Below are 24,900 nucleotides of genomic sequence, written 5' to 3' on the forward strand. Positions count from 1 at the left end.
ATTTGGCCTGACAAATTTTATGATTCTAACTCTGTGGCTGACTCTATCACATACACAAAACTGCAGAATAATTGGAGTTTTTCAACTACTATAGTAGACATATGAAAACCATTTATCATGAAACAAGGGTCATAAGTGCCATATTAAAACTGTGTGAGAAACTAGGCAAAGGAATGGATAATAATAACATTGTTGTAATAGTAGAGACAAAATAAAATGCTGGGATATATAAGTAGTCAAGAACTATAAGATGATTACTGACAAAAAAATATGATGTCTACCAAATCTCTTTTCTTATTTTGGGAAACAAGATCATAACAAAATTTATGTTGATCTTTTGGCATTATATTGTATTTCTTCTTAGCTAATGTCTGGCTTATAGCTTGCTGAGAACTTTTGATTAAAAAAAGAAAAATGAGTGCCTACTTAGGCATTGTGCCAAGTGATTCCACAGTTAACAGGAAGGAATAAATTCATCCCCATCCTTGACTATCTCACCATTTACGATAGAGAAGACTAAATGGTGGCCCTTGGGCTGGACCCAGTCCATAACAGTTTAGTTTAACTCCATGAGTGCTCTTGAGTCAGATTGGTTGCCAATATTTTAAAAGTAGGATATCTCACAAGAAGACATTGCTCCTCAGCTGCTGCAGACACTAGTCCTCCCTATTATGCACCCACACCAAGGTTGTCAGCTGCCATTCATTATTTTAAACTTCACCTACTTTATTAGTTCGTTTTCATATTGCTGTAAAGAACTATGTGAGACTGGGTAATCTATAAAGAAAAGAGGTTTCATTGACTCACAGTTCCACAGCCTGTACAGGAAGCATGGCTTGGGAGGCCTCAGGAAACTTACAATCATGGCAGAAGGCAAACGGAAGCCAGCATTTCCTACATGGCTGGAGTAGGAGGAAGAGAATGAAGGGGAAGGGGGGAAAGTGCGACACACTTTTAAACAACCAGATCTCATAAGAACTCCCTCATTATCATGAAAACAGCAAGGGGGAATCCACCCCTATGATCCAATCACTTTCACCAGTCCTGCCCCGAACACTGGGGATTACAAATCAACAAGAGATTTAAGTGGGGGACATACAGTCAAACCATATCACCTACTTCTTTCAATTCATGTCCCATGTCTGGTTCCCATAGTTATTTGGATTTGCCATTCCTTGCACAGTTCAAATCAGAAAGCATGAAGGGCCTGAGATTTTACCCTACTTGGAAGCTAATGAGTAAATTTGCCACTATTTCATATATATACACTGATATAAGACACTAGATCCCTGATACAGAAAGACAGGAAAAAGCAACAGCCAGAGAAGTACCTTCCATTCCCACAGGGCAATATGAGGAGGCAGGGATGTTTACCTGCATGTGAGGCAGTCACACCATAGGAGAGAAATACAAAATGAGGAGACTCTAGCTGGAATAGGCTGCTGGCATGTCTGCCCAGTCTCCCCTCCAGAGAAAGAGAGGTGGCAAGAAGAGCTTATTTTTACTCTGGAATGTAAGCAAATGTCTCAAGGTAAAGACCATTTAAATACGCCCTTTGCTCAAAGGCTGAACTGTGCCAAACAGAAGAAATCTGTGGAGAATTATCTCCAAACAGGGCACTTGGATGGTGCTACATGGTTGAAATATTTCATTTGTGGAAGCATTACGATCCCTTAATTCTTTTCTAATGTATCTGCACACTGGAATGGTTAAATCAACTCAGCTTCCCCTCCCCTTATAAAATGTCTCATTTCATACTCTTCTGAAGGAAGGAGTCTCATTTGTTAGAGTCTTGCAGATTCAACTACCCACCTGATGCTTGCCCACAAAGCCTTTTCCCATCAAGGTCTCTGCTGCGTTGAGGGCAGAGAGTAAATAATAATAATAATATTAAAAGAGAAATAAAAAAAGATTTAAGAAATTGGGCCATTCACAACCTCAGACATGATTTTTTACTTACAGAGAATTCTTCCTGCTAATCTTGTTGAGTGAAAGAGAATACACACATTGAGAGAGAGAGAGAGAGGTAGAGAGAGGGAGGATGTGGGGAGCTGATCATTACTTTGGAATCTAAACAAATGTCTTACACATATCATCACACACATCATCTCTAAGTACTCAAGTCATATGAGATTAATTTGCTTTTTGCGGTTTTTAAAGGATTCACAAACCACAAAGTTCATTTCAGTTCCATTTTCCTCTGTGTGTTTTTAGATGCGCAAAAAAAGGGCCCAAATTGGGGCACATTTGTGTTTTTGCCTCTGATATATAACAATGCCTTCCTGAAACCTGTCTAAGTAAATTTTAAAAAGAATCAGTGTTGATCATCTTGAAATTAGTTTGCTACTTGAAACTCTGCACACTCACATGCTATTTTAAAATACCCTCTGAGAACCCATATACCCTGTAACCCACTTCGCATCTCATATATTATGTGAATGAGGACAAATTATTCTCAGTTTTTCCAAATCGTAAAAATTATATGGAACCTATTTTACTAAAGGTTACAATGAATGATTTAATTGAAAAAAGTCTGGTTGATATTTTAGAAAAAAGTGAAGAAGGTTCAGAGCTATTGATTAAAATTTTCATTAAATTGTGTTTTTATTATCTAAAAATGACATAATAAGGTATAAAATTTTAACAGAATACAATGCACTACTGTCCGATCAATAGGCTCACCCATGCCAAAATTAAATTCTTATTTAGGAAGCATAGTTTTAAAATTCTTAAATGTCACTTTTTTCCCATCAGACTAATTTTATCTTCCATATCATTAAAGGTAATATTTAAGGAAAAGAGTTGAACTCTAATTTATTATTTTAATATACAAGTCTTTCTACAAAAAATCATCACATGCCTTTCATTCTCTTTGTAAAAGGAGACACCAAATCCCAAATTTCCCCCATTTTTATGTTTCTATGTAGCAACTTAACACTGATGTAGACCTAAAGTAGAAATAAAAAAAGATAGATTTAAACTCTACTTAAACCTTAACTAACCCATATTTGTCTTTTGTTCTAGCTCAATGTCCCACATACCCACTCATTAGTTATTGTGAATTAGAAATTGTATCTGAAGTTCCAGGTTAGATGTTACTTTCTCAGAGAAGCCTTCCTTGACCACTCAAGCTAAGGCTATTTTCTTTTTCTTTTTACAAACTTCTTATTGTTTATAATCACATAAGTATTTGTGCATTTAATGTTCGTCTTCTCTATGAGACTTTAAGGACAACCTCCAGGAGGGACACTGAAGGACACAAGCGCTGCAAACACAGCATCCAGCACAGTAACTAGCACATTATAAGCTCTTAATGTATTTTAAGAAAAAAAGAAACTTCCCCTTTCAACTAAAACTGTTGGTGTTACACTTGGTGCCATGCCATATCCCATCTGTTTTACATGACATACAATTATCAAAAAAAAAACATGTGCCAAAGATACTGATTACGCTAATATTTCACACTACTATCTAAACTGCTGACAAATCCTGCATCCTTTTACTTTGAAACCGTGTCTTTCTCTTCCTTACATGGCCTAGTTCCTGGATTCCAATTCGATTTCTACCTACATTTATATAGTTTTGCCATGACTGTCCTCCTTTTTCCATTCCCCAACTTATGCCTGCATTTCCAAGTCCTTTCCTTCAATCTTCGGTTATTTATCAAGCATCACTTTCTATCTGGAGTAATATCAATTTCATTTGTTAGATGAATTAAAAGAAATATATATACACACATACACACACGTATGTGTGTATGCATATATATGTGTATGTGCACAGAGACATATACACACATATGTGTGTATATGTTTGAATTTATATTATATATCATATAAATATATTTAATATAAATATATAACATATAATTTATATTATAAAATATATAACATATAATTTATATTATAAAATATATAATATAAATTAAAACATATACACATATATGATATACACGTATATCATATATGTTATACATTTGTATAATAGCTATTAGTTGTGGCCAGTCTTACAACATAGTTTTTAAAATCTATCATTTTAATACTAAATGGGTCCATAGAGAACATTTAGAATCTAAAATTCTTAGTTTAGATCTGAATAAATGAGACCCACAAAATTTAAATAACTCATCCATAGGCCCATAGAAAGACCATTGGTTAAATGATGTCCAAACAGTCAAAGAGTCTAATTCTTGACTGGTTTAAAAAGTCCAAACGCTTCAAATTTTTACTTTCACTTTCTCTTTTACAAGGCTTCTTGCTTTTTTTACTGATCACATAGTCACTAATAGGTGTCAAATGACAGAGGAAGCTATACAAATAATACAAAACCAATTTAAACAGTTATTTATATTTAAACAACTATTAATTCTTACTATAAAATTGTAACATCTACCAAGTGGTTAGCACTATACTAATAATATAACATTTTCTACATGTGTCACATTTTATTTTTTTTTCATGGCACCTTAATATTCATTATGTAACTGACTTTGGACCCTTACAAGAGGAACAAGTTCTGTAATAATAAATGTTTTTCCAAAATAAACACTTTTTTCAATTTAGATTTTAAAATCTCATTTTAGTGAAAATAATACCTGCTTTTGAAACTGTTAGATTAAATTTAATTTGGCCTAAAGCTTCCTCCATAGTTATTACGTAGTACTTTGAATCCCTACATAGCAAACAGCAACCTTAGTATGTAAACAACCAGCAATCTAAGCGTATACTCTTGTAACCGAGTGTCTGCCAATCACAGCAGCCAAAGTTCAGCACAAATGATTAAACCATGTTCATATAAAGCAAAGGCCTTAGCACACCATGCTCAAATAAGGCAAATGCTGAGCTCTAACCAATCAAGCTGTTTCTGTATGTCACTTACTTTTTCTGTCTACAAATACTGCCTGCCCATGTTACTGGGTGGAGCTCTCTGAACTTCTCCTGGTTCTGAGTGCTGCCTAATTCATGAATCTTTCCTTGCTCAATTAAATTATGTTAAATTTAACGTGGGTAAAGTTTTTATTTTAACAAAATTAATGCTGTTAATAACATTTTCTTCTTTAAAAGTTATAGTATTTCATTTGAAATGTAACTTTTAAGTTTTTATTGTCAAGTTCCTGTCCACTTTGTAATTGCTCTTCAAATCTGACTTCCTTGAAAATAAAAATGTAATGTTAATGTTATCTTTTTTATTATTTACATGTGGAAATGCTTTGGTGTCACTTAAGCCTCTGATTCCCAAAATGGTATTTGAGGGTATGTTGAACATTAACTGTGACATGATGTGCACATTATAATGTAGTTTGGGGGTGGGGGAATTTAGTTCATCAAAATCTATAATTTAACATAAATTTCTCTTTACAATAAGGCTAATATATATAAAACAGACCTTACAAGACCAAAGAATCATAAGAACACAGGAATAGTCATAAGTGTTGCAAACTCTTTAACATAGAAACTAAACATCACTCCTTAACTGCTTGAAAAAAATAGATAATTTTAATTCTAGAAATCTAGAGTAAAATCTCTTTGGTGGTTTATACCTTTGGAAGCCCTTGCAACCCAAGTTATCCTTGAATATTTAACAGCTATTTCATTACTTATGTGATTTCTTAATGTGATGAATGTTAAGAGAATATTTTTAATGGAGTAATTTAATTTTTGAACATGTTGAGGGTCATTAATTTCTTAAGGCTTTTTGTTTTTGTATTTCTTTTTCAGTTTGTGAAGATGTGGCAGTAGTACAACCAACAAGCCCTTTGGCTTTTCTATTTAAAAAAATTCCATTTGCAAGAACTTTCTAGATCTTCAGTTCATGAGATTCTAGGCACTATGTAGACTAGCTGTGCAAATCAACTATTTTTGATTATATATTTGGTCAAAGTTTTGCTAAACATCTTTCATCATAATTTCACTAAACCAGGTGGCAGCCTTTCTCATTATACACATTTGTATAATGGGATTTTTGATGGCAGTAAGTCACACAACTAAAGAAAAAAGAAACACACTGTTGTATAGAGCCACATATTCATATTAAGCTCAGTGATAGAGAGCATCCCTTTATATCAAACTGATGAAATTGTCCATTAATGCTTTTCCCAAACTGATCAAGCATCACATTTTTGTACATATAGAAATAAAAATTAAGTATTCAATTCTGACAAATTAGTATACTACTTTCCCTGAAAACTGGGAATTACTTATCAAAACCATTATCATTGCATTATCTGGCAGCTCAGCAGGATGGTCTTTTATCTCAGTTATGCCTGGGGTAAATATTCAAGCAATCACCTCAGCTTCATCTGTCACAAGATAAGCCTGAGTTCTATTTTTTGTTCTTGTACTCTGATGTCCAGCCACTGCCCCAGGCTCCTATTTAAGAGGATGAGTTTGTCTCAAGCAGTGCCTCAAATCAGAAATCCCTTTAAAGCATTAGGTCAGAAATTCCAGATCAAATTACATCCAGGCTTTTCCCCCTTCATGCCCAGGCATCTTACAGCAGAAGGAAATAAGCACTAGCGCCTCATGCCAGCCTCTTATGGTGTCTCCCCCTCTGGGTATATTCAGCTTGTGTCTGGTCTTCAGTGACCTGGACAGTATCCCCATAAAGTAACCATAAAACAAAATGCCAGTTACTTAATACAAAATGAAAATATAACTCTACATGTGTCTGAATATTTATGCTAGCTGTTTATCAAAATATGGTTATCAGGAAAGGAAATCTACTTGAACAAAATGAAGGATAGAAGTGTTTGCTAAGCAGATAAAGTAGAGGGAGAGAGGTCTGGAATATTCTATTGAGATAGTATCAGCAAACTAATATAGTCAGTTGTCTACCAACTAGAAAGGGATACTGTATTGACACCACAGAACTAAAAGCACAGATATAATCTTCACCATTAACAAAAGCTCTTATTAACTGTTTGACACATCATCATTTTATATAATTCAGCTACCTTCCAGTGACTGCATTTAAGTTAGCATCTTTGTAATGAAATTTAAAGAGAGAATATAGGGTACTTGATGCTATTTAGGAGATAAGCTAGAATGAATTGTCACATTTACAACTCATCTCAAGAAATTTTTAAAATATATTGTGACATTCAATAGCATGGCACTTACTTTACACATCACTTAATCTAATGTTTCCCCAATTTGTCTTTCTTACCATCAGAATCACTAACAGCTTTTGCTAAAAATACAGATTCCTAGGATTCTCCTCTGGAGCTTTTGATATTGGTGTTTGTAGGGAATCTACATTTTTGTATAAGACTTTAGGTTTTTCTGATAATTAGGAAAATTTAAGAGCTACTAATCTAATCTAAGTTCTGTGTTAAAAAGGACAAGTGGATTCCCAGGGATATCAAGTCCTCTGCCTGATAACTGAGATGTTTTATACTTTTTCACACACATGCAAATAAAAGTCCTAGGAATATAAATTACTTGACCTGATAACTGAGATAAGAATGAATTATCAGTTCCTCTTAAATCAAATTTCTATTCAACCATGCAATGTGGGGAGAATACAATATGCATACATTTATTTATTTTATTGCTCAAAAGAAAATTTTTGCTATGTTTTCCCTAGTCTATTGAGGATTCAGTTTGTACCTTGTAGTCTCCTATAAAATCAGCTAAAGCCTACACAAAAAAATCATTTGTAATTTAGATGAGCTCTCTCTTTATCTCTACTTCCTAAGAATCTATTCTGCTTTCTCCAGTTCCTCACATTACCTAGATTATAGTTAAAAATAATGCTGCATCTCATTGTGAACTCTCAGTGTATAAGCTCATGTGGAATCTAGGACTTCTTCCATGACAACATTTCAACACTGAAACAAAATTAATTCTAGTGCAGTCTGAAAGCCACTCAATACACAATTTATTTGTACCTGCTTTTCATCCCTTGGATTCTAAGAGGTATGCTCCAGCAATGATGCAAGCTCACGTACAGAGTTCATGAGTTACTGTAATGTAATTTAACACCATCTAAGATACTATTGTGACTTCTCCTCTCTTGATGGTCTTAGTTCACTGGCCACCTACGGGAGGTGCAGAGAAGCAACCACCTGACAAGGACATCCGTATTTGCTCTTAATTTATACCCAAGGCTGGGATGTTTCATATGATAAAAAGACCAAATACAGAATTAGTCTATATTTGGTCTGGCAATTGATCTCTGCAATAATCAAACCTCAAAGACATTCAAACCTGAAATCTAAGCTACATATTAAATAGCTTGGTTTTTAGGTTGCACGTTGCATGTTGCTGTGTATGCTGGCTTCATAGAAAATGCAAGTAGCAATGGCCATTTTTTAATAGTCATTAGCCTTGAAGCTCTCCTAGTTTTGAATCACATAGAAATAGAAATCAAATCTCACTAGATTTTTTTTTTTTGAAACAGGGTCTGGCTTCATTGCCCAGGCTGAAGAGCAGGGCATGATCTTGGCTCACACCTCTGCCTCTCGGACTCAAGCCATCCTCCCACCTCAGCCTTGGAGTAGCTGGGACCACAGGCATGTGCCACCATATCCAGCTAATATTTTTATTTTTGTACAAATGGGGTTTGTCATCTTTCCCAGGCAGGCCTCAAACTCCAAGACTCAAGCAATCCACCTGCCTTGAATTCCCAAAGTACTGGGTTTACAGGTGACAGCCACTACGCCCAGCAACTAAACTTCTAAAAATCAATTTTACATAAAATTATCTAAGCGTGCAAGGAAAGATAAGAAGCCTAAGGAACCAGTGAGTTGAAGAATAAATGCAGTTTAAATCATACATGTAAACAACATGATGTGATGTGATAGGAATCCTCTAACATGCTTTAAAGCATGAGTAAAAGGTCTTTTCTTAGAAAACTGAATCTTAGTTTAGGATATCTTTAGATAAGAGTATGAAAAGTCATATCATATTGATAAGTAAAGTGCTTCCTTTGGCTAATTTTAAGGATAGGACATTTACTTTCATATAATTCATAGGAATCTTAGACTTAAAAATAAAATTTCCCTTCTCAAATCCTTACTTTCATACTTTTTTTGCATTTCTTTCACTTTTGTGTTAATGGCCTATGTCTCAACATATTCTATTAAGCCTTCTGGAAACACATACTTTGTTTCCAGCCTCTTCAGAGAACCATCACTCCACTTCCTAGGCTTCTGAAGAAGCAGACCCAAGCTTATGGTTATTACATATTTCTAAATCTAGGTGACCAAGAAAAATTGATACTTTTCCCATCATACCTTTAAGTTAATAATCAGGTGTATGCTGAGAGGTAAAGACCCAAGAGTGTTGGTTGTCTAATTGTGCAGCTGTATAAACAAATCTTAATGCTTGAAAATATTCAAAGGTTATTCTCACATTGATTGTTGGTAACTATGTGTAACAACATGAAAAGAAAAAAAATCAAAGAATTACGTCTGAGGATAATACACAATCTCTAAGGGTAAGAAGAGCAACAAAAATTCTGCTTCAATTACTACTGAAATAATATATTTATCCTGTAAAATCTATGGTGGCTGGTTGTAAAAATTAGGCATTAGCAAACTGATAAAGACTTTTTAATGAAAACATTATGAAACATAGCTTTTAAAAAGTTAAATACACCCACACCAGTTTTTCACATTCTTTGGGCTGCTTTAATGCTGCCATTAAATAATTTATTTAGTTGTGACATAGATCCTATGTTCCATGGAGTCTACCATTCATAAAGATGCAATGTAAGGTAACAAAAATATAAATTGTGTGTGTGTGGGGGGGAGAAGTCAAGAGTATTTTTATGTGACAGAAGTTAAGTTGTTATCAGTGTAAAATAGTCTGTTACAAATACAGGACTCTGTATGTTAGTTTCACTAACCAGAAAGAAATAAATTACAGCAGATACACACACACACACACAAAAAGGGAAAAGAAACAAAGCTTAGCACCACAGAAAACCACCAAACTAGAGAGATAAAGAATAAGAAAGGAAGAAGTGAACAAGTAATCTAAAAAACAACTAATGAAATGGTAGAAGGAAGTCCTAATTTATCAATAATAAACTTGAATAGAAGTGGATTAAACTCTAATTAAAAGATATAAAGTGGATAAATGGATTCAGATAGCAAAACCCACCTATATGCTGCCTACATGATACTTACCTCACTATTAAAGACAAATAGACTGAAAGTGAAGAGATGGAAAAATATATTTTATGCAAACAAATGAAAAGCAAGCAGGAGTAGCCACAGTCATGTCATATTTTAAAAAGCTTTAAATAAAAAAACTATATAAAAAAGAATGTCACTGTATAATGAAATGATAAAAGGCCCAATTCAATAAGAGGACATAACATATATATCACTTAGGTGTAACTATATATGTACCCAACACCAGAACAACCAGATATATAAAGCAAATATTAGATTTAAAGGTAGAGATAGGCTGCAATACAATATTAGTAGGAAATTTCAACACTCCACTTTAAAAATGGACAGATTATATGAAGAGAAAATCAACCAAAAAATGACAGACTCAAACTATACCACAGACCAAATGGACCTAGCAGGTAAAGAAGATCTCACCTGATATGGTTTGGCTGTATATCCCCACCCAAATCTCATCTTGATTATAGCTCCCATAATTCATACATGTTGTGGGAGGGAATCAGTGGGAGATAATTGAATCATGGGGGCAGTTTCCCCCATAGTGTTCTTGTGGTAGTGAATACGTCTAACACGATCTGATGGTTTTATAAGGGGGAACCCTTTCACTTGGTTCTCAATTCTATTTTGTTTGCTACCATGTAAGATGTGCCTTTCGCCTTCCATCATGATTGGGAGACCTCCCCAGCCACGTGGAACTATGAGTCCACTAAACCTCTTTTTCTCTGTAAATTACCCAGTCTCGGGTATGTCTTTATCAGCAGTATGAAAACAGACAAATACATCATCCAACAGCTGCAGAATACAAATTATTCTCAACTGTACACCAAACATTCTCTAGGACCAATCATACATTATGACACATAATAAGTCTTAACAAACTTAAGAAGACAGATATCATATGAAGTATCTTTTCTGATTACAGTGATATAAAGCCAGAAATCAACAACAGGAAAGCCCTTGGAAATTTTATAAAAACATGGAAATTAAATAGCATGCACCCAAGAAATCAATAGGTCTCATTAAGACATTAATAGGAAAATTTCAAAAGTCACTGAGACAAGTAAGAATGAAAATCCAACATACCCAAACCTATGGAAAGTAGCAAAAGCAGTTCTAAGAGGGAAATTTATAGCAATAAAAGCCTACACCAAAAAAGAAGAAAGATTTTCAAATCACAAAGGAAAATTATACACTTCAAGTAACTAGAACATCAAAAACAAACTAAACCCAAAATTGGTAGAAGGAAGGAAATAATAAAGCTCACAGCAGATATAAATGAAACAGACACTAAAAAATATTTCAAAAGATAAATAAGACAAAGTGTAAAGGTAAAACTGACAAACTTTTAGCTAAACTAAGACAAAAAGAGAGAAAATTCAAATAAATAAAAGATGAAAAAGGAGACATTACAACTGATACACCACAGAAATATAAGGGATTGTAAGACATTACTCATAACTATATGCCAACAAATTTGATAATGTAGAATAAAATGAATAAATTTCTGCACACATACAACTACCAAGATTAAATTGTGAGGAAATATAACATCTGAACACATCAATAATGATATAAAACATCTTCCATCAAAACAACAACAACGACAACCAACACCCAGGACCTGATGTCTTCACTGCTGAATTCTACCAAACAGTTAAAGAATAACTACCAATTCTCCACAAACTTTTCCACAAAAGTAACGAGGAAGGAATACTTCCATACTCATCTTATGAGGCTCGCAATATCCTGATTCTAAAACCAGACAAAGACATGCACAAAATGAAAATATCAGGCCAATATTCCTGAAGAACATAGTTACAAAAATTCTCAACAAGATACAAGTGAACTGACTTCGACAGCACACTAAAAAGAGTATTCACTATAATCAAGTGGGATTCATCCCAGGGATGAAAGGATGGCTTAACATGCACAAATCAGTAAATATGATACACCACCACAATAGAAAGAAAAACAAAAACCATGTGATCATTTCAACAGATGCAAAAAGAACACTTGACAAAAGTCAACATTCCTTTATGATAAAAACTGTCAAGAAAGTAGGTATAGGAGTGTACCTCAACGCAGTAAAGGCCATATGTGACAAACCCACAGCTAACATCTTATTTATGGTGAATAGTTAAATGCTTTTCCTCTATGATATGGAGGAAGATAAGGATGTCAACTTCTACCACTTCTATTTAGCATAGTACTGGAGGTCAGAGCCAGAGCAATTCGACAAAAGAAATAAATAAGAGGGATCCAAACTGGAAAGAAGGAAGTCAGATTGTTTCTTTTTGTAGAAAATGTGATCTCACATACATATGTATACATCTATATATATGATCATATAGATATATATGATCTCTCTCTCTTTAGGGTTCTTTCTATATATACTTATATAGAGTGAGAACCCTAAAGACTTGACCAAAAACTACTAGAAATAATAAATAAATTCAGTAAAGTTGTAGTATACAAAATCAACACCGAAAATTCAGTGGTGTTTCTATACACTAATAGTGAACTATCTGAAAAAGTCATCAAGAAAGGAATTCCATTTACAATAGCTACCAAGAAATCTGCAGATAAATGTAATCAAGGTCGTGAAAGATCTCTACAATGAAAACTATAACACAGTGATGGAAAAATTTATGATACACAAAAAATGGACATTATATACTCATGGAATGGAAGAACTGATACTATTGAAATGACCATACTAACAAAATGTCCTACAGATTCAATGCAATCCCTATCAAAATACCAATGAAATTCTTCAGAGAAATAGAAAAAAATACCCTAAAATTTGTATGAAACCAGAAAAGACCCCAAATAACCAAAGCAATACTGTGCAAAAATAACAAAGCTGGAGGCACCACACTACCTGACTTCAAAATATACTACAAAGCCATAGTAAGCAAAACAGCATGGCACTGCCATAAAGCAAACACATAGACCAATGGAAGAGAATATACAGCTCAGAAATAAATTCTCATACCTAAAGTCAACTGATTTTCAAAAAAGGAGTCAAGAGCACACACAGGGGTAAAGACAGTCTCTTCATTAAATGGTACTGAGAAGATTGGATATCTAATGTGGGATAATGAAATTAGACCCCTATGTTTTACCTTATACAAAAATCAACTCAAATGCGATTAAAGACCTAAAGGTAAGATTGAAAACTATGAAAAACTACTAGAAGATAACATGTGGGAAATTCTCTATAACTTTGGGTTGTACAAGGATTTTTTAAATGAGACGTCAAAAGCACAGGCAACAAAAGCAAAAATAGATAAATGGGGTTTCATCAAACTAAAATGCTTTTGCACAGCAAAGGAAACTTAACAGAGTGAAAAAACAACTTACAGAATGGGATACAATATTTGCAAACTATACATCTGCTAAGGAGTTAATGCCCAGATTATATAAGAAACTTAAACAACTCAACAGCAAAAACATAAATAACTTATTTAAAAATGGGCAAAACTGGGAGGCTGAGGCAGGTGGATTGCCTGAGGTCAGGAGTTTGAGACCAGCCTGACCAATATGGTGAAATCATTTCTCTACTAAAAATATAAAAATTTAGCCAAACATGATGGCGTGTGCCTGTAACCCCAGCTACTCAGCAGGCTGAGGCAGGGGAATTGCTTGAACCAGGGAGATGGAGGTTGCCGTGAGCCCCGATTGCACCACTGCACTCCAGCTTGGGCAACAGAGCAAGACTCCTTCTCAAAAAAAAAAAAAAAGAAGGACAAAATAAACTAAAAGACATGCCACAAGAGAAAATATAGAAATGGTCAAGACGAATATATAATAAAATCATGTTCAACATCACTAACCATCAGGGAAATGCAAATCAAAACCACAATGACATACCAGTTCACCCATTAGAATGGCTATTACCAAAAAGGTAAAAGATAACAAGAGTTGGCAAGGAAGTGGAGAAAAGGGAACACTTACACACTGTTGATGGGATTGTAAACTAGTACAACCATTAAGCAAAACTTTATAGAAGTTCGCTAAAAAATAAAAAAAAAAACAAAAAAAACCAATCATTCGATCACATAACCCAGCAATCCCACTACTGGGTATATATCCATAGGAAATGAAATCATTGTGTTTGAAAAATATCTGCACTCTTATGTTTACTGTAGCACTATTTCTAATAATCAGATATGGAATCAACCTATGTGTCTAAAAACAAACAAGTGAATTATATATATATAATATATATATATTATAGGGTTAGGGTTAGGGTTAGGGTTAGTGGTGATGGGTGAGGAACAGAACATCATTTACATATATAAAGAACAGCATGCTGTTTTCTTCCTTGAAGAGGAGCTGACCCTCCTCCCTGCTTGGCCATCATGCTTAGCCATGGGCCTGAGCTTGGTTGATGGTAGGGAACAAAAAGAATATGGGCCATCTGATCACATGGCTCTGGCTTTGAGCCCCAGCTGTGCTACTTAGTAGCTGTGTGATCTTGGGAAGCCACTTCACTTCTCTGAGCTTCATTTTTCTCCCATGCAAGATGGAGATAACAATTCTCTTGTAACTCAACTCTATCTTTATCACTTAGTGAATCTTACCTAAATCCACATCTTCAATTTTTTTAATTTTTAATTAAGGTAAGATTTACATGCAGTAAAATGTATACGTTTTAGAGTGTAGTTCTGTGAGTTTTGACAAATGCATACAGTTGTGTAACCATATCACAATTGAGATACAGAGCAGCTCCATCACTCCCCAAAATTCACAACCCTCCCCACACCTCCTTGCAGTCAGCTACCCCCATCTCTGCCCCAGGCAACCTCAGATCTGATTTCATCACTAAGGATTAGTTTTGCCTAGAGTGTCGTATAAATTGCATCATACATATGTACTTTTTTACATCTGACTTCTTTCACTCATCATGTTGTTACATGGACCTGTAGTTTGTTTCTGTTGAAGAACAATATTCCATTGTATAGATGGACCACCATTTGTCATCTATTCACAATCCATGCACATTGGGTTGTTTCCGTTTGAGGGTTATAATGGCTACAGCCGCAATGAACATTATTTTGCAAATTTTTCAGTAGACAAATGATTTTATTTCTGTTGGGTAAATAGGAATGCAATGGCTGAGTTGTATCGTATGTATATATTGAAATTCTGTAGAAACTACCTGTTTTCCAAAGGAGTTGTACAATTTTCCATGTCCCCCATAATATATGAGGGTTTTGGTTGTTCTGCATCCTGGGAACATTTAGCATTGTCAGTCTTTTAAAATTTTAGTCATTCTAGTGTGAAATGGTATCTCATTGTGGTTTTAACTTGCATTTTTCTAATGGCTAATGATGTTGAGTACTTATGTGTTTATTGGTCATTTGGAAAATCTATTTTTTGAAGTGCCTGTTCAAGCCTTTTGTGTGTCTGCAATTTTTACTAGCGAGTTTATTTCTTCTTATTTAAACCTCACTCTGGGCTCCGGACAAATATATCAATGGAATTCTTCATACTGCTGCTTGTATGTTTCGAAAGGACCTCAGCTGAACATAAAGGTAAACTTACAATTTTCTCTCTCACTCTTCCCCCCTCCACTTTCAGACCTTGGCCTCCACCGCTGACACATTCTCTCATCATCCACACAGTGGCACAGACCAGAAACCTAGGCAGCTTTCCTGATACCTCTTCTCATCTGTTTCCCTACTCCCACCCAATCCATCGTGTTTCCTCCTGCCTATTTCTTGAACCCAATCAATTCCCCCAAATTCCTCCATCTCCACCATTGCCTAAGCCACCATGGTCTCTCACTTGCATTACTGCAATAGCCTCCTTTCTGTCTTTCTTCTTTCTTTCTTTTTTTTTTTTTATTTTGGAAAGGAAGTCTCTGTCACCTAGGCTGGAGTGCAGTGGTGCAGTCTAGGCTCACTGCAACCTCAGCCTCCCAGGTTCAAGCAATTCTCCTGCCTCAGCCTCCCAAGCAGCTGGGATTATAGGTGCTCACCACCACAACCCGCTAATTTTTGTATTTTTAGTAGAGACGGGGTTTCACCGTGTTGGCCAGGCTGATCTCGAACTCCTGGCCTCAAGTAATCTGCCCACCTCAGCCTCCCAAAGTGCTGGGATTACAGGCGCGAGCCACCACACCCAGCCAATAGCTTCCTTTCTAACAAGTCTTGTTCCCTTCAGGCTGTACTCCATGTACCAATCAGTGTCAGGCCTTTCGAAAACACAGATGTGATTGTAAGACTCTCTTATCCAAATCCTTAATGGCAGCCCATAACTCTTAACATAATTATTTGTTCCTTAATGTGATCTGTAAGACGAGCCATGCCCCAGCCAGACAGTTGTCTTCGAGCCGTGGTTCTAGGCTCCTTGTGTCTCAGGGCCTTTGCACAGACTGACCTGTGTTTGCAACACTCCTTCTCTCATCTTCACCTCACTAACTCCTGCTCATTCTTCACATCGCAGTTCAAATTTCACTTCCTCTAAGAAGTCTGCCCTGTTCAGAGACAAGAATAGGAATGCTCTACACTTCTTTCATAGACTTATCTTATAATGATGTATTTCTGGGACTATTCAAAGTATGTTTCTCTCACTAGACTAATAAGCTCTGTGGGGAACGAATCTGTTTCGTTTGTGGTGCGTCCGGGTACCTAACACCAGGAGCAGCTACGTAACATGAGGCCCAGGGCAAAATGAAAATGCAGTGCTTTTGTTCAAAGAGCAGGAAAAAGTGTCATTGAAGGTGCTCAAACATACAGTGTTTTCCTTTCTTCTGTGTTCTCTCTCACTTGACTTGTCATGGTATTTTTATTTGCTATTTAATGTCATGCTAAGTTAAAAAACAAATTTAAGGCTGGGTGCAATGGCTCACGCATGTAGTCCCAGCACTTTGAGAGGCTGAGGTGGGCGGATCATGAGGTCAGGAGTTCGAGACAAGCCTGGACAACATAGTGAAACCCCATCTCTACTAAAAATACAAAAAAATAGCTGGGCATGGTGGCGGATGCCTGTAATCCCAGCTACTCGGGAGACTGAGGCAGGAGAATGGCTTGAATGTGGGAGGCAGAGGTTGCAGTGAGACAAGATTATGCCATTGCACTCCAGCCTGGGTGACAGAGCGAGACTCCAACTAAAAAAAATAAGATAAAATAAAATAAAAAATAAATTTAAATTATCGTGACTTTTTAACGTTTGTTTTTATATTGTAGGATGCAAGGTATAAATGAAAATATTAGCATTGACCTCATACGTAGAATCAACACAATTACACAGTTCACATTCCATAGCTCATCCATGTGTATGTATTTCATTCTTGCTAAAACAGTAGATACGCTGCACAAAACTAGCTCAGCTCTTTCTATCTCACTTCCTGACACCCACACACACCAGCAACACTCCCTACCTTGGGATCATGGACACTAAGGAAGGACTGAAAGGACAGGAGCTATAGGCTGCTCTCTCTTCCCCTTTCCTTGTTCCATACAAGTACTAACGAGGCCAGGCCCTGCTTAGCTTCTGAGACGAGATTGGGCACCCTCAGGGCACTGTGGCCATAGTGTCCTGCCATTTCCTTTCATGTCATCTCAACACGGGGGTCGGTTAGCACAGGGAAGTAACTCCAATAAGAGGATACAACAGAGCTCCTCAGTCATTTGTGTCTCTTCAAATGTCATTGCCTTCTTTCTGGGTACAAGCACATTCTGGTTTCAGTGGAAAGTGAGGCCTCTCCAGTTGGTTAGTGCCCCGCTCACTCAGTCACTGACTAACAACCCTGCCTCTACTCACAGCATGCTGAGTTTCCTGCACATCCCACAGCATGGCTCCCCAGAGGCATGGAGAAGATTATGTGAATGGGGCGGCAGGGAATGGCGGCCACACACATCACATGTGGCTCCTCTGCTCCTGTGCATGCCCCCTTGTCCTACAGGACTTCGCTGACAAAACAGAAGTGTAGAGATATCGTTATTAATGTGACAGCAGAGTGTTAAACCGAATGTGGGGCACTTTCAAGTGCAGGACACTATGCAACTGACTTCGCAGGACTCAGAAAGTGGCCCTGCCTAGCACATGGCCACATAGCAGATGCTAATCAATGTGTTAAGTAAAGGAATGAAGGGTTGTCACCTGATAGAAGATAAACAGTTCTTCTGGTTTTGATACAAACTAAAGGCCTCTCTCCTCCATCACCTTGGAGATCCCACATAAATATCAGAGGGGCACCACTGCCTGTGATTGCCTATCTTTCTGGAGAGGAGAGAGACAGTTGCTCTAATATGTCAGAGCAAGAGTGAGAGGGAGGGTATGAGGGGAAGCTGACAAGGCTTATCTGTGAATTAATCACCGCACTTTGCATGTACTGCAGGTCACACCTTGTATCCTATGCTCTTAAGACATGGTCCAAGTGTGAACTAAGCTCATAGCTCACTGCCTTCATCCACCTCCATCGCCGCTCCAGAAGAGAGTTTGAGTTGCTACTTCATTAGCAGAAGGCTCTGGACCCATCCTGGAGGGGTCCAGGAGCAGAGAGAGCAGCTCAGTCAAGGTTAGAGCCACAGGTTGCTGGACCTTCTCAAATTCCTCATGTACTGCCTTGATTTTCATCACATGCAGAAAGATCTCTGAGAATCACAAAGCCCAAGAGCCAGGAGACCTGGGTTCAAAATCTGGCTTTGTGTGAGCCTGGGCAAGTGATATCTTCTCTCTGGGCCTCATTATCTGCTCCATTAAATAAGAAAAGGAACTAGTTAAGTGGCCTAAAAGCAATGTTTCCCAGGAGCTCTGATGTCTCAGGAATTGCACTGGTCAGGACAGGGGAGATTCTCCCCAGCTTCAGTCAGCAGTAATAATAATAACAGGAGGCTGGGTGCAGTGGCTCACGCCTGTAATCTCAGCACTTTGGGAAGCCAAGGGGGTTGGATCACAAGGTCAGGAGATCGAGACAATCCTGGCCAACATGGTGAAACCCTCTCTCTACTAAAAATACAAAAATTAGCTGGGCATGGTGGTGTGTGCCTGTAGTCCCAGCTACTTGGGAGGCTGAGGCAGGAGAATCACCTGAACCTGGGAGGTGGAGGTTGCATGAGCCAAGATTGCACCACTGCACTCCAGCCTGGCAACAGAGTGAGGCTCCGTCTCAAATAATAATAATAATAGGAAACATTTACAGAGTACCCACTGCCCCAGGTGCCATCATAAATGCTTCGCATTCACTCATGCAGTAGTCACAATATTCCTATGACATGGGTTTCAACTTCTATGCCCATCATCAGATGAGAAACTGAAGTGCTGAATGTCTAAGTGACTACTCAAGGTCACACAGCTAGTAAATGACAAGGCAAGGATTCGAGCCTTTGTAGTCTGGCTCTAGGGTGTGTCTGCTTAACTACACTGTTCCCATTGTTTTACCTCCCTCCCTCCCACCAACCCATCCATTCACCCACCCATTCATCCAAACATCCACCCATACATCCATCCATCTGCCCACCCACCTATGCATCCATCTCAAGTTTCATGTAAGAGTTTATTTAATAAAGGAATTCTGAAGAATTATAAAAAATAAAAACTTGAAAACTACTCAAGATTGCTATTTAAACTGCAAAAGTCCTCAGGGCTGGGGTTCTATGACTCACATTGCACTTAGAATAAAGAGAAATTCTTTTTATACAATATAAGTTCCTGCAGAATGCAGACACTTTCTACTTCTCCAGCCTCTTTTCAACTCCTCTCCTACTAGCTTCTGTATTTAAGCCACATTAGACCTTTCTTCAGTTTTTTATATAGACTTTGTTGCATCACACCTCAGAGATTCTGTGCATGTTCTTCCTCCTGCCTAGAAAGGATCGTCCCTCCACTTTCGCCAACTAATCCCTGTTCAACTTTTCATCTCAGCAGGAGGCCCATTCTCTTTGGCAATCCTCTGGTCTCCAGCCCATTTATTATATACTCACATGTCAACATGTACTTCGTACAGCATGTAACACAATTGCACTTTTATATTTTAACAAATTATATTTCCCATATTGAACTGTAAGTCTCCTGAAAGGAGGAATTTTGTTCTTGCTCATCATCAACTTTTTCAACATCCAGTGCACCATTTAGAACTTAGATGTAGTCAATACAGGTTTGTGGAATGAAAGAGGAAAAGAAAGAATTAATATTCCTTTAAATTAGGATGGCAAAGATCGTATATAGAAAATTGGCTAAGTTGTGGTCCATTCATATTTGCTCCCAATTAAGGAGCACAGCTATGAAAAGGAAGGCTTCAAATTAATAACCAAGAGATTTTTTAAAAAAGAAAACTGGCCAGGTACTGTGGCTTATGTCTGTAATATCAGCATGTTGGGAGGCCAAGGCAGGATTACTTGAGCCCAGAAATTCCAGACCAGCCTGAGAATTTGGCAAAACTCTGTCTCTACAAAAAATACAAAAATTAGCCAAGTTTGGTGGCATGTGCCTGTAGTACCAGCTACTTGGGAGGCTGAGGTGGAAGAATAGCTTGAGTCTGGGAGGTCAAGGCTGCAATGAGCTGTGATCGCACCACTGCACTCAAGCCTGGGTGGTACAGTAAGACCCTGTCTCAAAAAAAAAAAAAAAAAGAAAAATCACTAAGCAAAATAAGACATGTGAAGGATCATGTCAAAGGTAAGAAAAATTAGGGGAACATTAAAAGCTTTCTTCCCAAGCCACTAAATCAACTTGACTAACAAAATTACCACTTGATTTAGCATTAGAAAATTACATTACATATCAAACATAAACCCATTAATCAAATACTAAAGAAATTTCTGAGTTAAATGGTATAATGTTAGCTTATGCCAGAGCTGACCTTGAAAGATTGTTCAAATATGGCTCAGTGTGATTGAAAGTTCTGTGTGAATACGTTTTTGGAAAGATCCTACAGCAACACCTTAGTGTATGTTTTTGAAATAAAATGTATCTGAGTAGCAGCAAAGTTATCCATTTCTTCTAGGTCCTCCAATTTGTTGGCATAAAATTGTTCATAATAATCCCTTATGACCATTTTTATTTCTGAGGTATCTATTGCAATGTCTCCACTTTCATTTCTGATTTTATTTATTTGAGTCTGCTTTTTTTAGTGAATCTAGCTAGGAGTTTGTAGATTTTATTTTTTCAAAGAACCAACTTTTGATTTTATTTATATTTTCTATAGTTTTACTATACTACATTTTATTTGCTTCTGTTCTGATCTTCATTATTTCCTTCCTTTTGCTCACTTTGGGTTTAGTTTGTTCTTTCTTTAGCTCCTTGGGGCATAGTGTTAGTCTACTTATTTAGATCTTTTTCCTTTTTTAATCTAGGCATTTATTGCTATAAACTTCTCTCTTAGAACTGACTTTGCTGCATACTGTAGGTTTTGATACATTGTGTTTCCATTGTCATTAATCTCAAAATATTTTTTAATTTCCCTCTTGATTTCTTCTTTGACCCATTAGTTCATCATAAGCATGTTGTTTAATTTCCACATATTTGTAAATTTTCCAAGATTCCTCCTGTTATTGATTTTTAGCTTCACACTACTGTGGTTGGAAACAATACTAGACATGATTTCAATCTTTTTGAATTTGTTAAGGTTTATTTTGTGGCCTAACATATGGTCTATCCTGGAGAATGTTCTATGTATGCTAGAGAAGAATGTATATTCTGCTGTTGTTGGATGTATCTAGGTCTGATAGGTCCATTTGGTCTGAAGTATAGTTCAAATTTATTGTTGTCTTGTTAATTTTTTGTCTGGTTGATCTCTCCATTGTTGCAAGTGGAGTACTGAAGTCCCCTATTAGTGTTATATTGCTGTATATTTCTTCCTTCATGTCCACTAATATTTGCTTTACATATTTAAGTGCTTCAATTTTGGATGCATGTATGTTTACAATTGTTATGTCCTCTTGATAAGATGACCTCTTTATCATTAAATCATGACCTTCTTTGTCTCTTGGAACAGCTTTTTACTGGAAGTCTGTTTTATCTGATATAAGTATAGGCATCCCTGCTCTCTTTTGGTAACTGTCTGTTTTCATGGAATATCTCCTTCTATCCCTTTACTTTCAATATATGCCTATTCTTAAAGTTTAAAAATGGGTCTCTTGTAGGCAGCATCTAGTTGGATCTTGTTGTTGATCCACTCAGCCATTCTATATCTTTTGATTGGACAGTTTAGCCCATGTACCAGCAAGGTTATTATTGATAGTAAAAGACTTACTCCTGCCATTTTGCTAATTGTTTTCTGGTTACTTTGTAGATAATTTGTTCTCTTCTTCCTCTATTGTTGTCTACCTTTGTGGTTTGGTGGTTTAGTTTTCTGCTTTGTGGTTACAATATTGTTTTTTAAATATTCAACATGAATACACTTTCTTGTTTGGATAACGTGTAAAACGTCTACAAGGAGGGATAGATAATAAGTTTTCCCTTCAGAATGCACTGCTTTGCCTGGGATGAGGAATAATTTATAATGGTAACTGTTGCTGGTTAAAATTTGGCTCCTACCCACATTCATGCAAACTCAGCGTTCTAGATTAAAAGAGATTTAAGAGACTTGCCAAGCAAATGCATGGCATCCTTAGATGTATCCTGATTTGAATAAAACAGCTATAAATAATAATATTTTGGGGATTATTGAAAAATTTGACTATAGATTAGTTTTCAGGTGATATTGGAGAATTAATGTTATTATTGTTAGGTATGTTAGCACGGTCATGCAGCAATGTGTCTTTCTTTTTAAGAGATGCATACAAAAATATTTGGGTGTGAAATGTTCTTGTGCTATAATTTGCTTTAAAATTCTTCAGAAAAAAAGATAAGCAAAATAGAAAAACAAGATAATGGGTACATGTTATCTATTTCTTATTCTCCCTATTTTTTTGTGTGTTCAATTTTTAAAAGAAATTTACTCCATACATATATCCCACCCCCTCCACTAAGGACCCCCAAACTATAAATTGCTGTGAATATAAGAAAAAGTGAAACAATTCTATGATTGTGAGAGAAAGTCAACACTGTAGGAAAAAGAGAGCCCAGGATTTGGGCTAAAAATCATTAATCTGACCCTGATCAACCCTGTGGCCTTCAGCAGTATCTCAGCCTCTCAGGCCTTTGATTTGTTCATGTGTAAAATGAGGGTCATTGTCATTTAGACAACGACCTTCAGGGTATGTTTTAATGTTAAAATTCAGAGTCCTTCCATATCAGATAAGCATCAACTATTCAATAGTTTATGCTGAAGAGTACAGGGGACCAAGAGACCACCCAAATGGGTTCATGAGCCCTTCATGCCACTTCTTTGTTGGGTCACTTTGGGCACCTCACTAAATTTTTCTGAGCTAGGTCCTCTGCACCTTGCTTGTCTATCATCAAAGGGTCACTGTGAGACTATAATAATATAAGAGGAAAGAAATCGTGATTATTAAGGCATATGCTGAACCACATACCTCCATTGGCAACATTAAACTTCACTCCAAACTCTCCCCCTGGTCCTCCAGGGCAGTGGCTGGCTGTTAGAATGATTCCACCAGCTGCCTTGATCTTCCTGATAATGCAGGAGACCGCAGGTGTAGACAAGATGCCATTCTGTCCAGTAATCAGTTGTCCAATCTAAACCATCCAAAAAAAAAAAAAATCAATCCAGTTGCTTGGGATTAAAGGCATTTCAACAGGAAAGTGCCCCAGGCTCTGTTAACATACAGCCAATCACTTGATAAAAGAAACAGAGTAGGCTTTAGATTAGGGGAGGCAGGGTAGGGGGAGCACTGACATTGTCTCTCCTATCTAATGTCTCTAAGACCATTTGGTGCACCTGCATCTAGTAGTCAATTATTAACCTGTAAATAGGATATGCCTCACTGATCTTCAGTCGTTTGAAACATCTGCTTCTGATAATCGAGGGGTTAGCTTGAATCACACAAGAAGTTCTTAGTTTGCTACTGACTCAGAAACTATGCATATGAACATGCTAGAGATTACAAGAAAAAAGAAATGGAGTGCTTCTCTGCTTCTTCTGCTTCCTGTAACTTAGAACAAGCTCAGAGAGCAAGGGGACTGATTTACTACAACCTCATCATCTGTAGGCATATTTTAACTGTAATCTTCAGGAATGACTTTTCTCCTGAAAGTAGGAATTCTCTTTCTGCTGTTAAGTGACAGCATGTGCTGGAGACATTGGAGAAATTACCCAGTCATGCTAAGCAGAGATCTGGAGGTCATCCATGGATGCAGCCAGATTCTTTCTAGAGCTACAAAACTGACTTTCTAAAAAGTCAGCAACACAGGGCTGAAGAACATTTATTGCTACACCTTGTTTTAAAATTGGATTCAATATCATCCAATCTAGTAGTTCTCAATATTTCTACAAAATAGAATCACTTATGAAGCTTTTCAAAATCCTAGTACTCAAACTGCATTCTAGACTGATGATATTGCAATCTCTGGGGTTGAGAGCCCAGCATTAGTAGTTTTAAAGCTCCACAGATGATCCCAATGTTCAGCCAAGCTCGGTAATATAGCCCCCTTGTTACTCAAAGGGCTGGCAGCATGGGCATCACCTGCAAGCTTGATAGAAATGCAGAACCTCAGCTGGGCATGGTGGCTCCACCTAAAATCCCAGCACTTTGGGAGGCTGAGGTGGGCAGATCACTTGAGCTCCAGAGTTCGAGACCAGCCTGGCCAATGTGGTGAAACCCTATTTCTACTAAAAATACAAAAATTAGCTGAGCATGGTGGTGCACCCCTGTAGTCCCAGCTACTCCGGAGGCTGAGGTGGGAGA

At 36.9% G+C, this 24,900-nt stretch overlaps 1 protein-coding gene across 1 annotated transcript in view; it reads right to left on the reverse strand.

Annotated features, from left to right (window-relative positions):
* Positions 1-23,842, reverse strand: part of LOC134810802 (MAM and LDL-receptor class A domain-containing protein 1-like) — a 52,228-nt gene extending 28,386 nt beyond the window's left edge. The window contains exon 1 of the mRNA XM_063816835.1: positions 23,569-23,842. Coding sequence (XP_063672905.1) covers positions 23,569-23,583 — 15 coding nt within the window. The 5' untranslated portion in view covers positions 23,584-23,842. The remainder of the gene's footprint in view (positions 1-23,568) is intronic.
* Positions 23,843-24,900: the final 1,058 nt, after the last annotated feature.

The sequence above is a fragment of the Pan troglodytes genome, chromosome 7 (genome assembly GCF_028858775.2).
Source record: "Pan troglodytes isolate AG18354 chromosome 7, NHGRI_mPanTro3-v2.0_pri, whole genome shotgun sequence".
Classification (NCBI taxonomy): Eukaryota; Metazoa; Chordata; class Mammalia; order Primates; family Hominidae; genus Pan; species Pan troglodytes.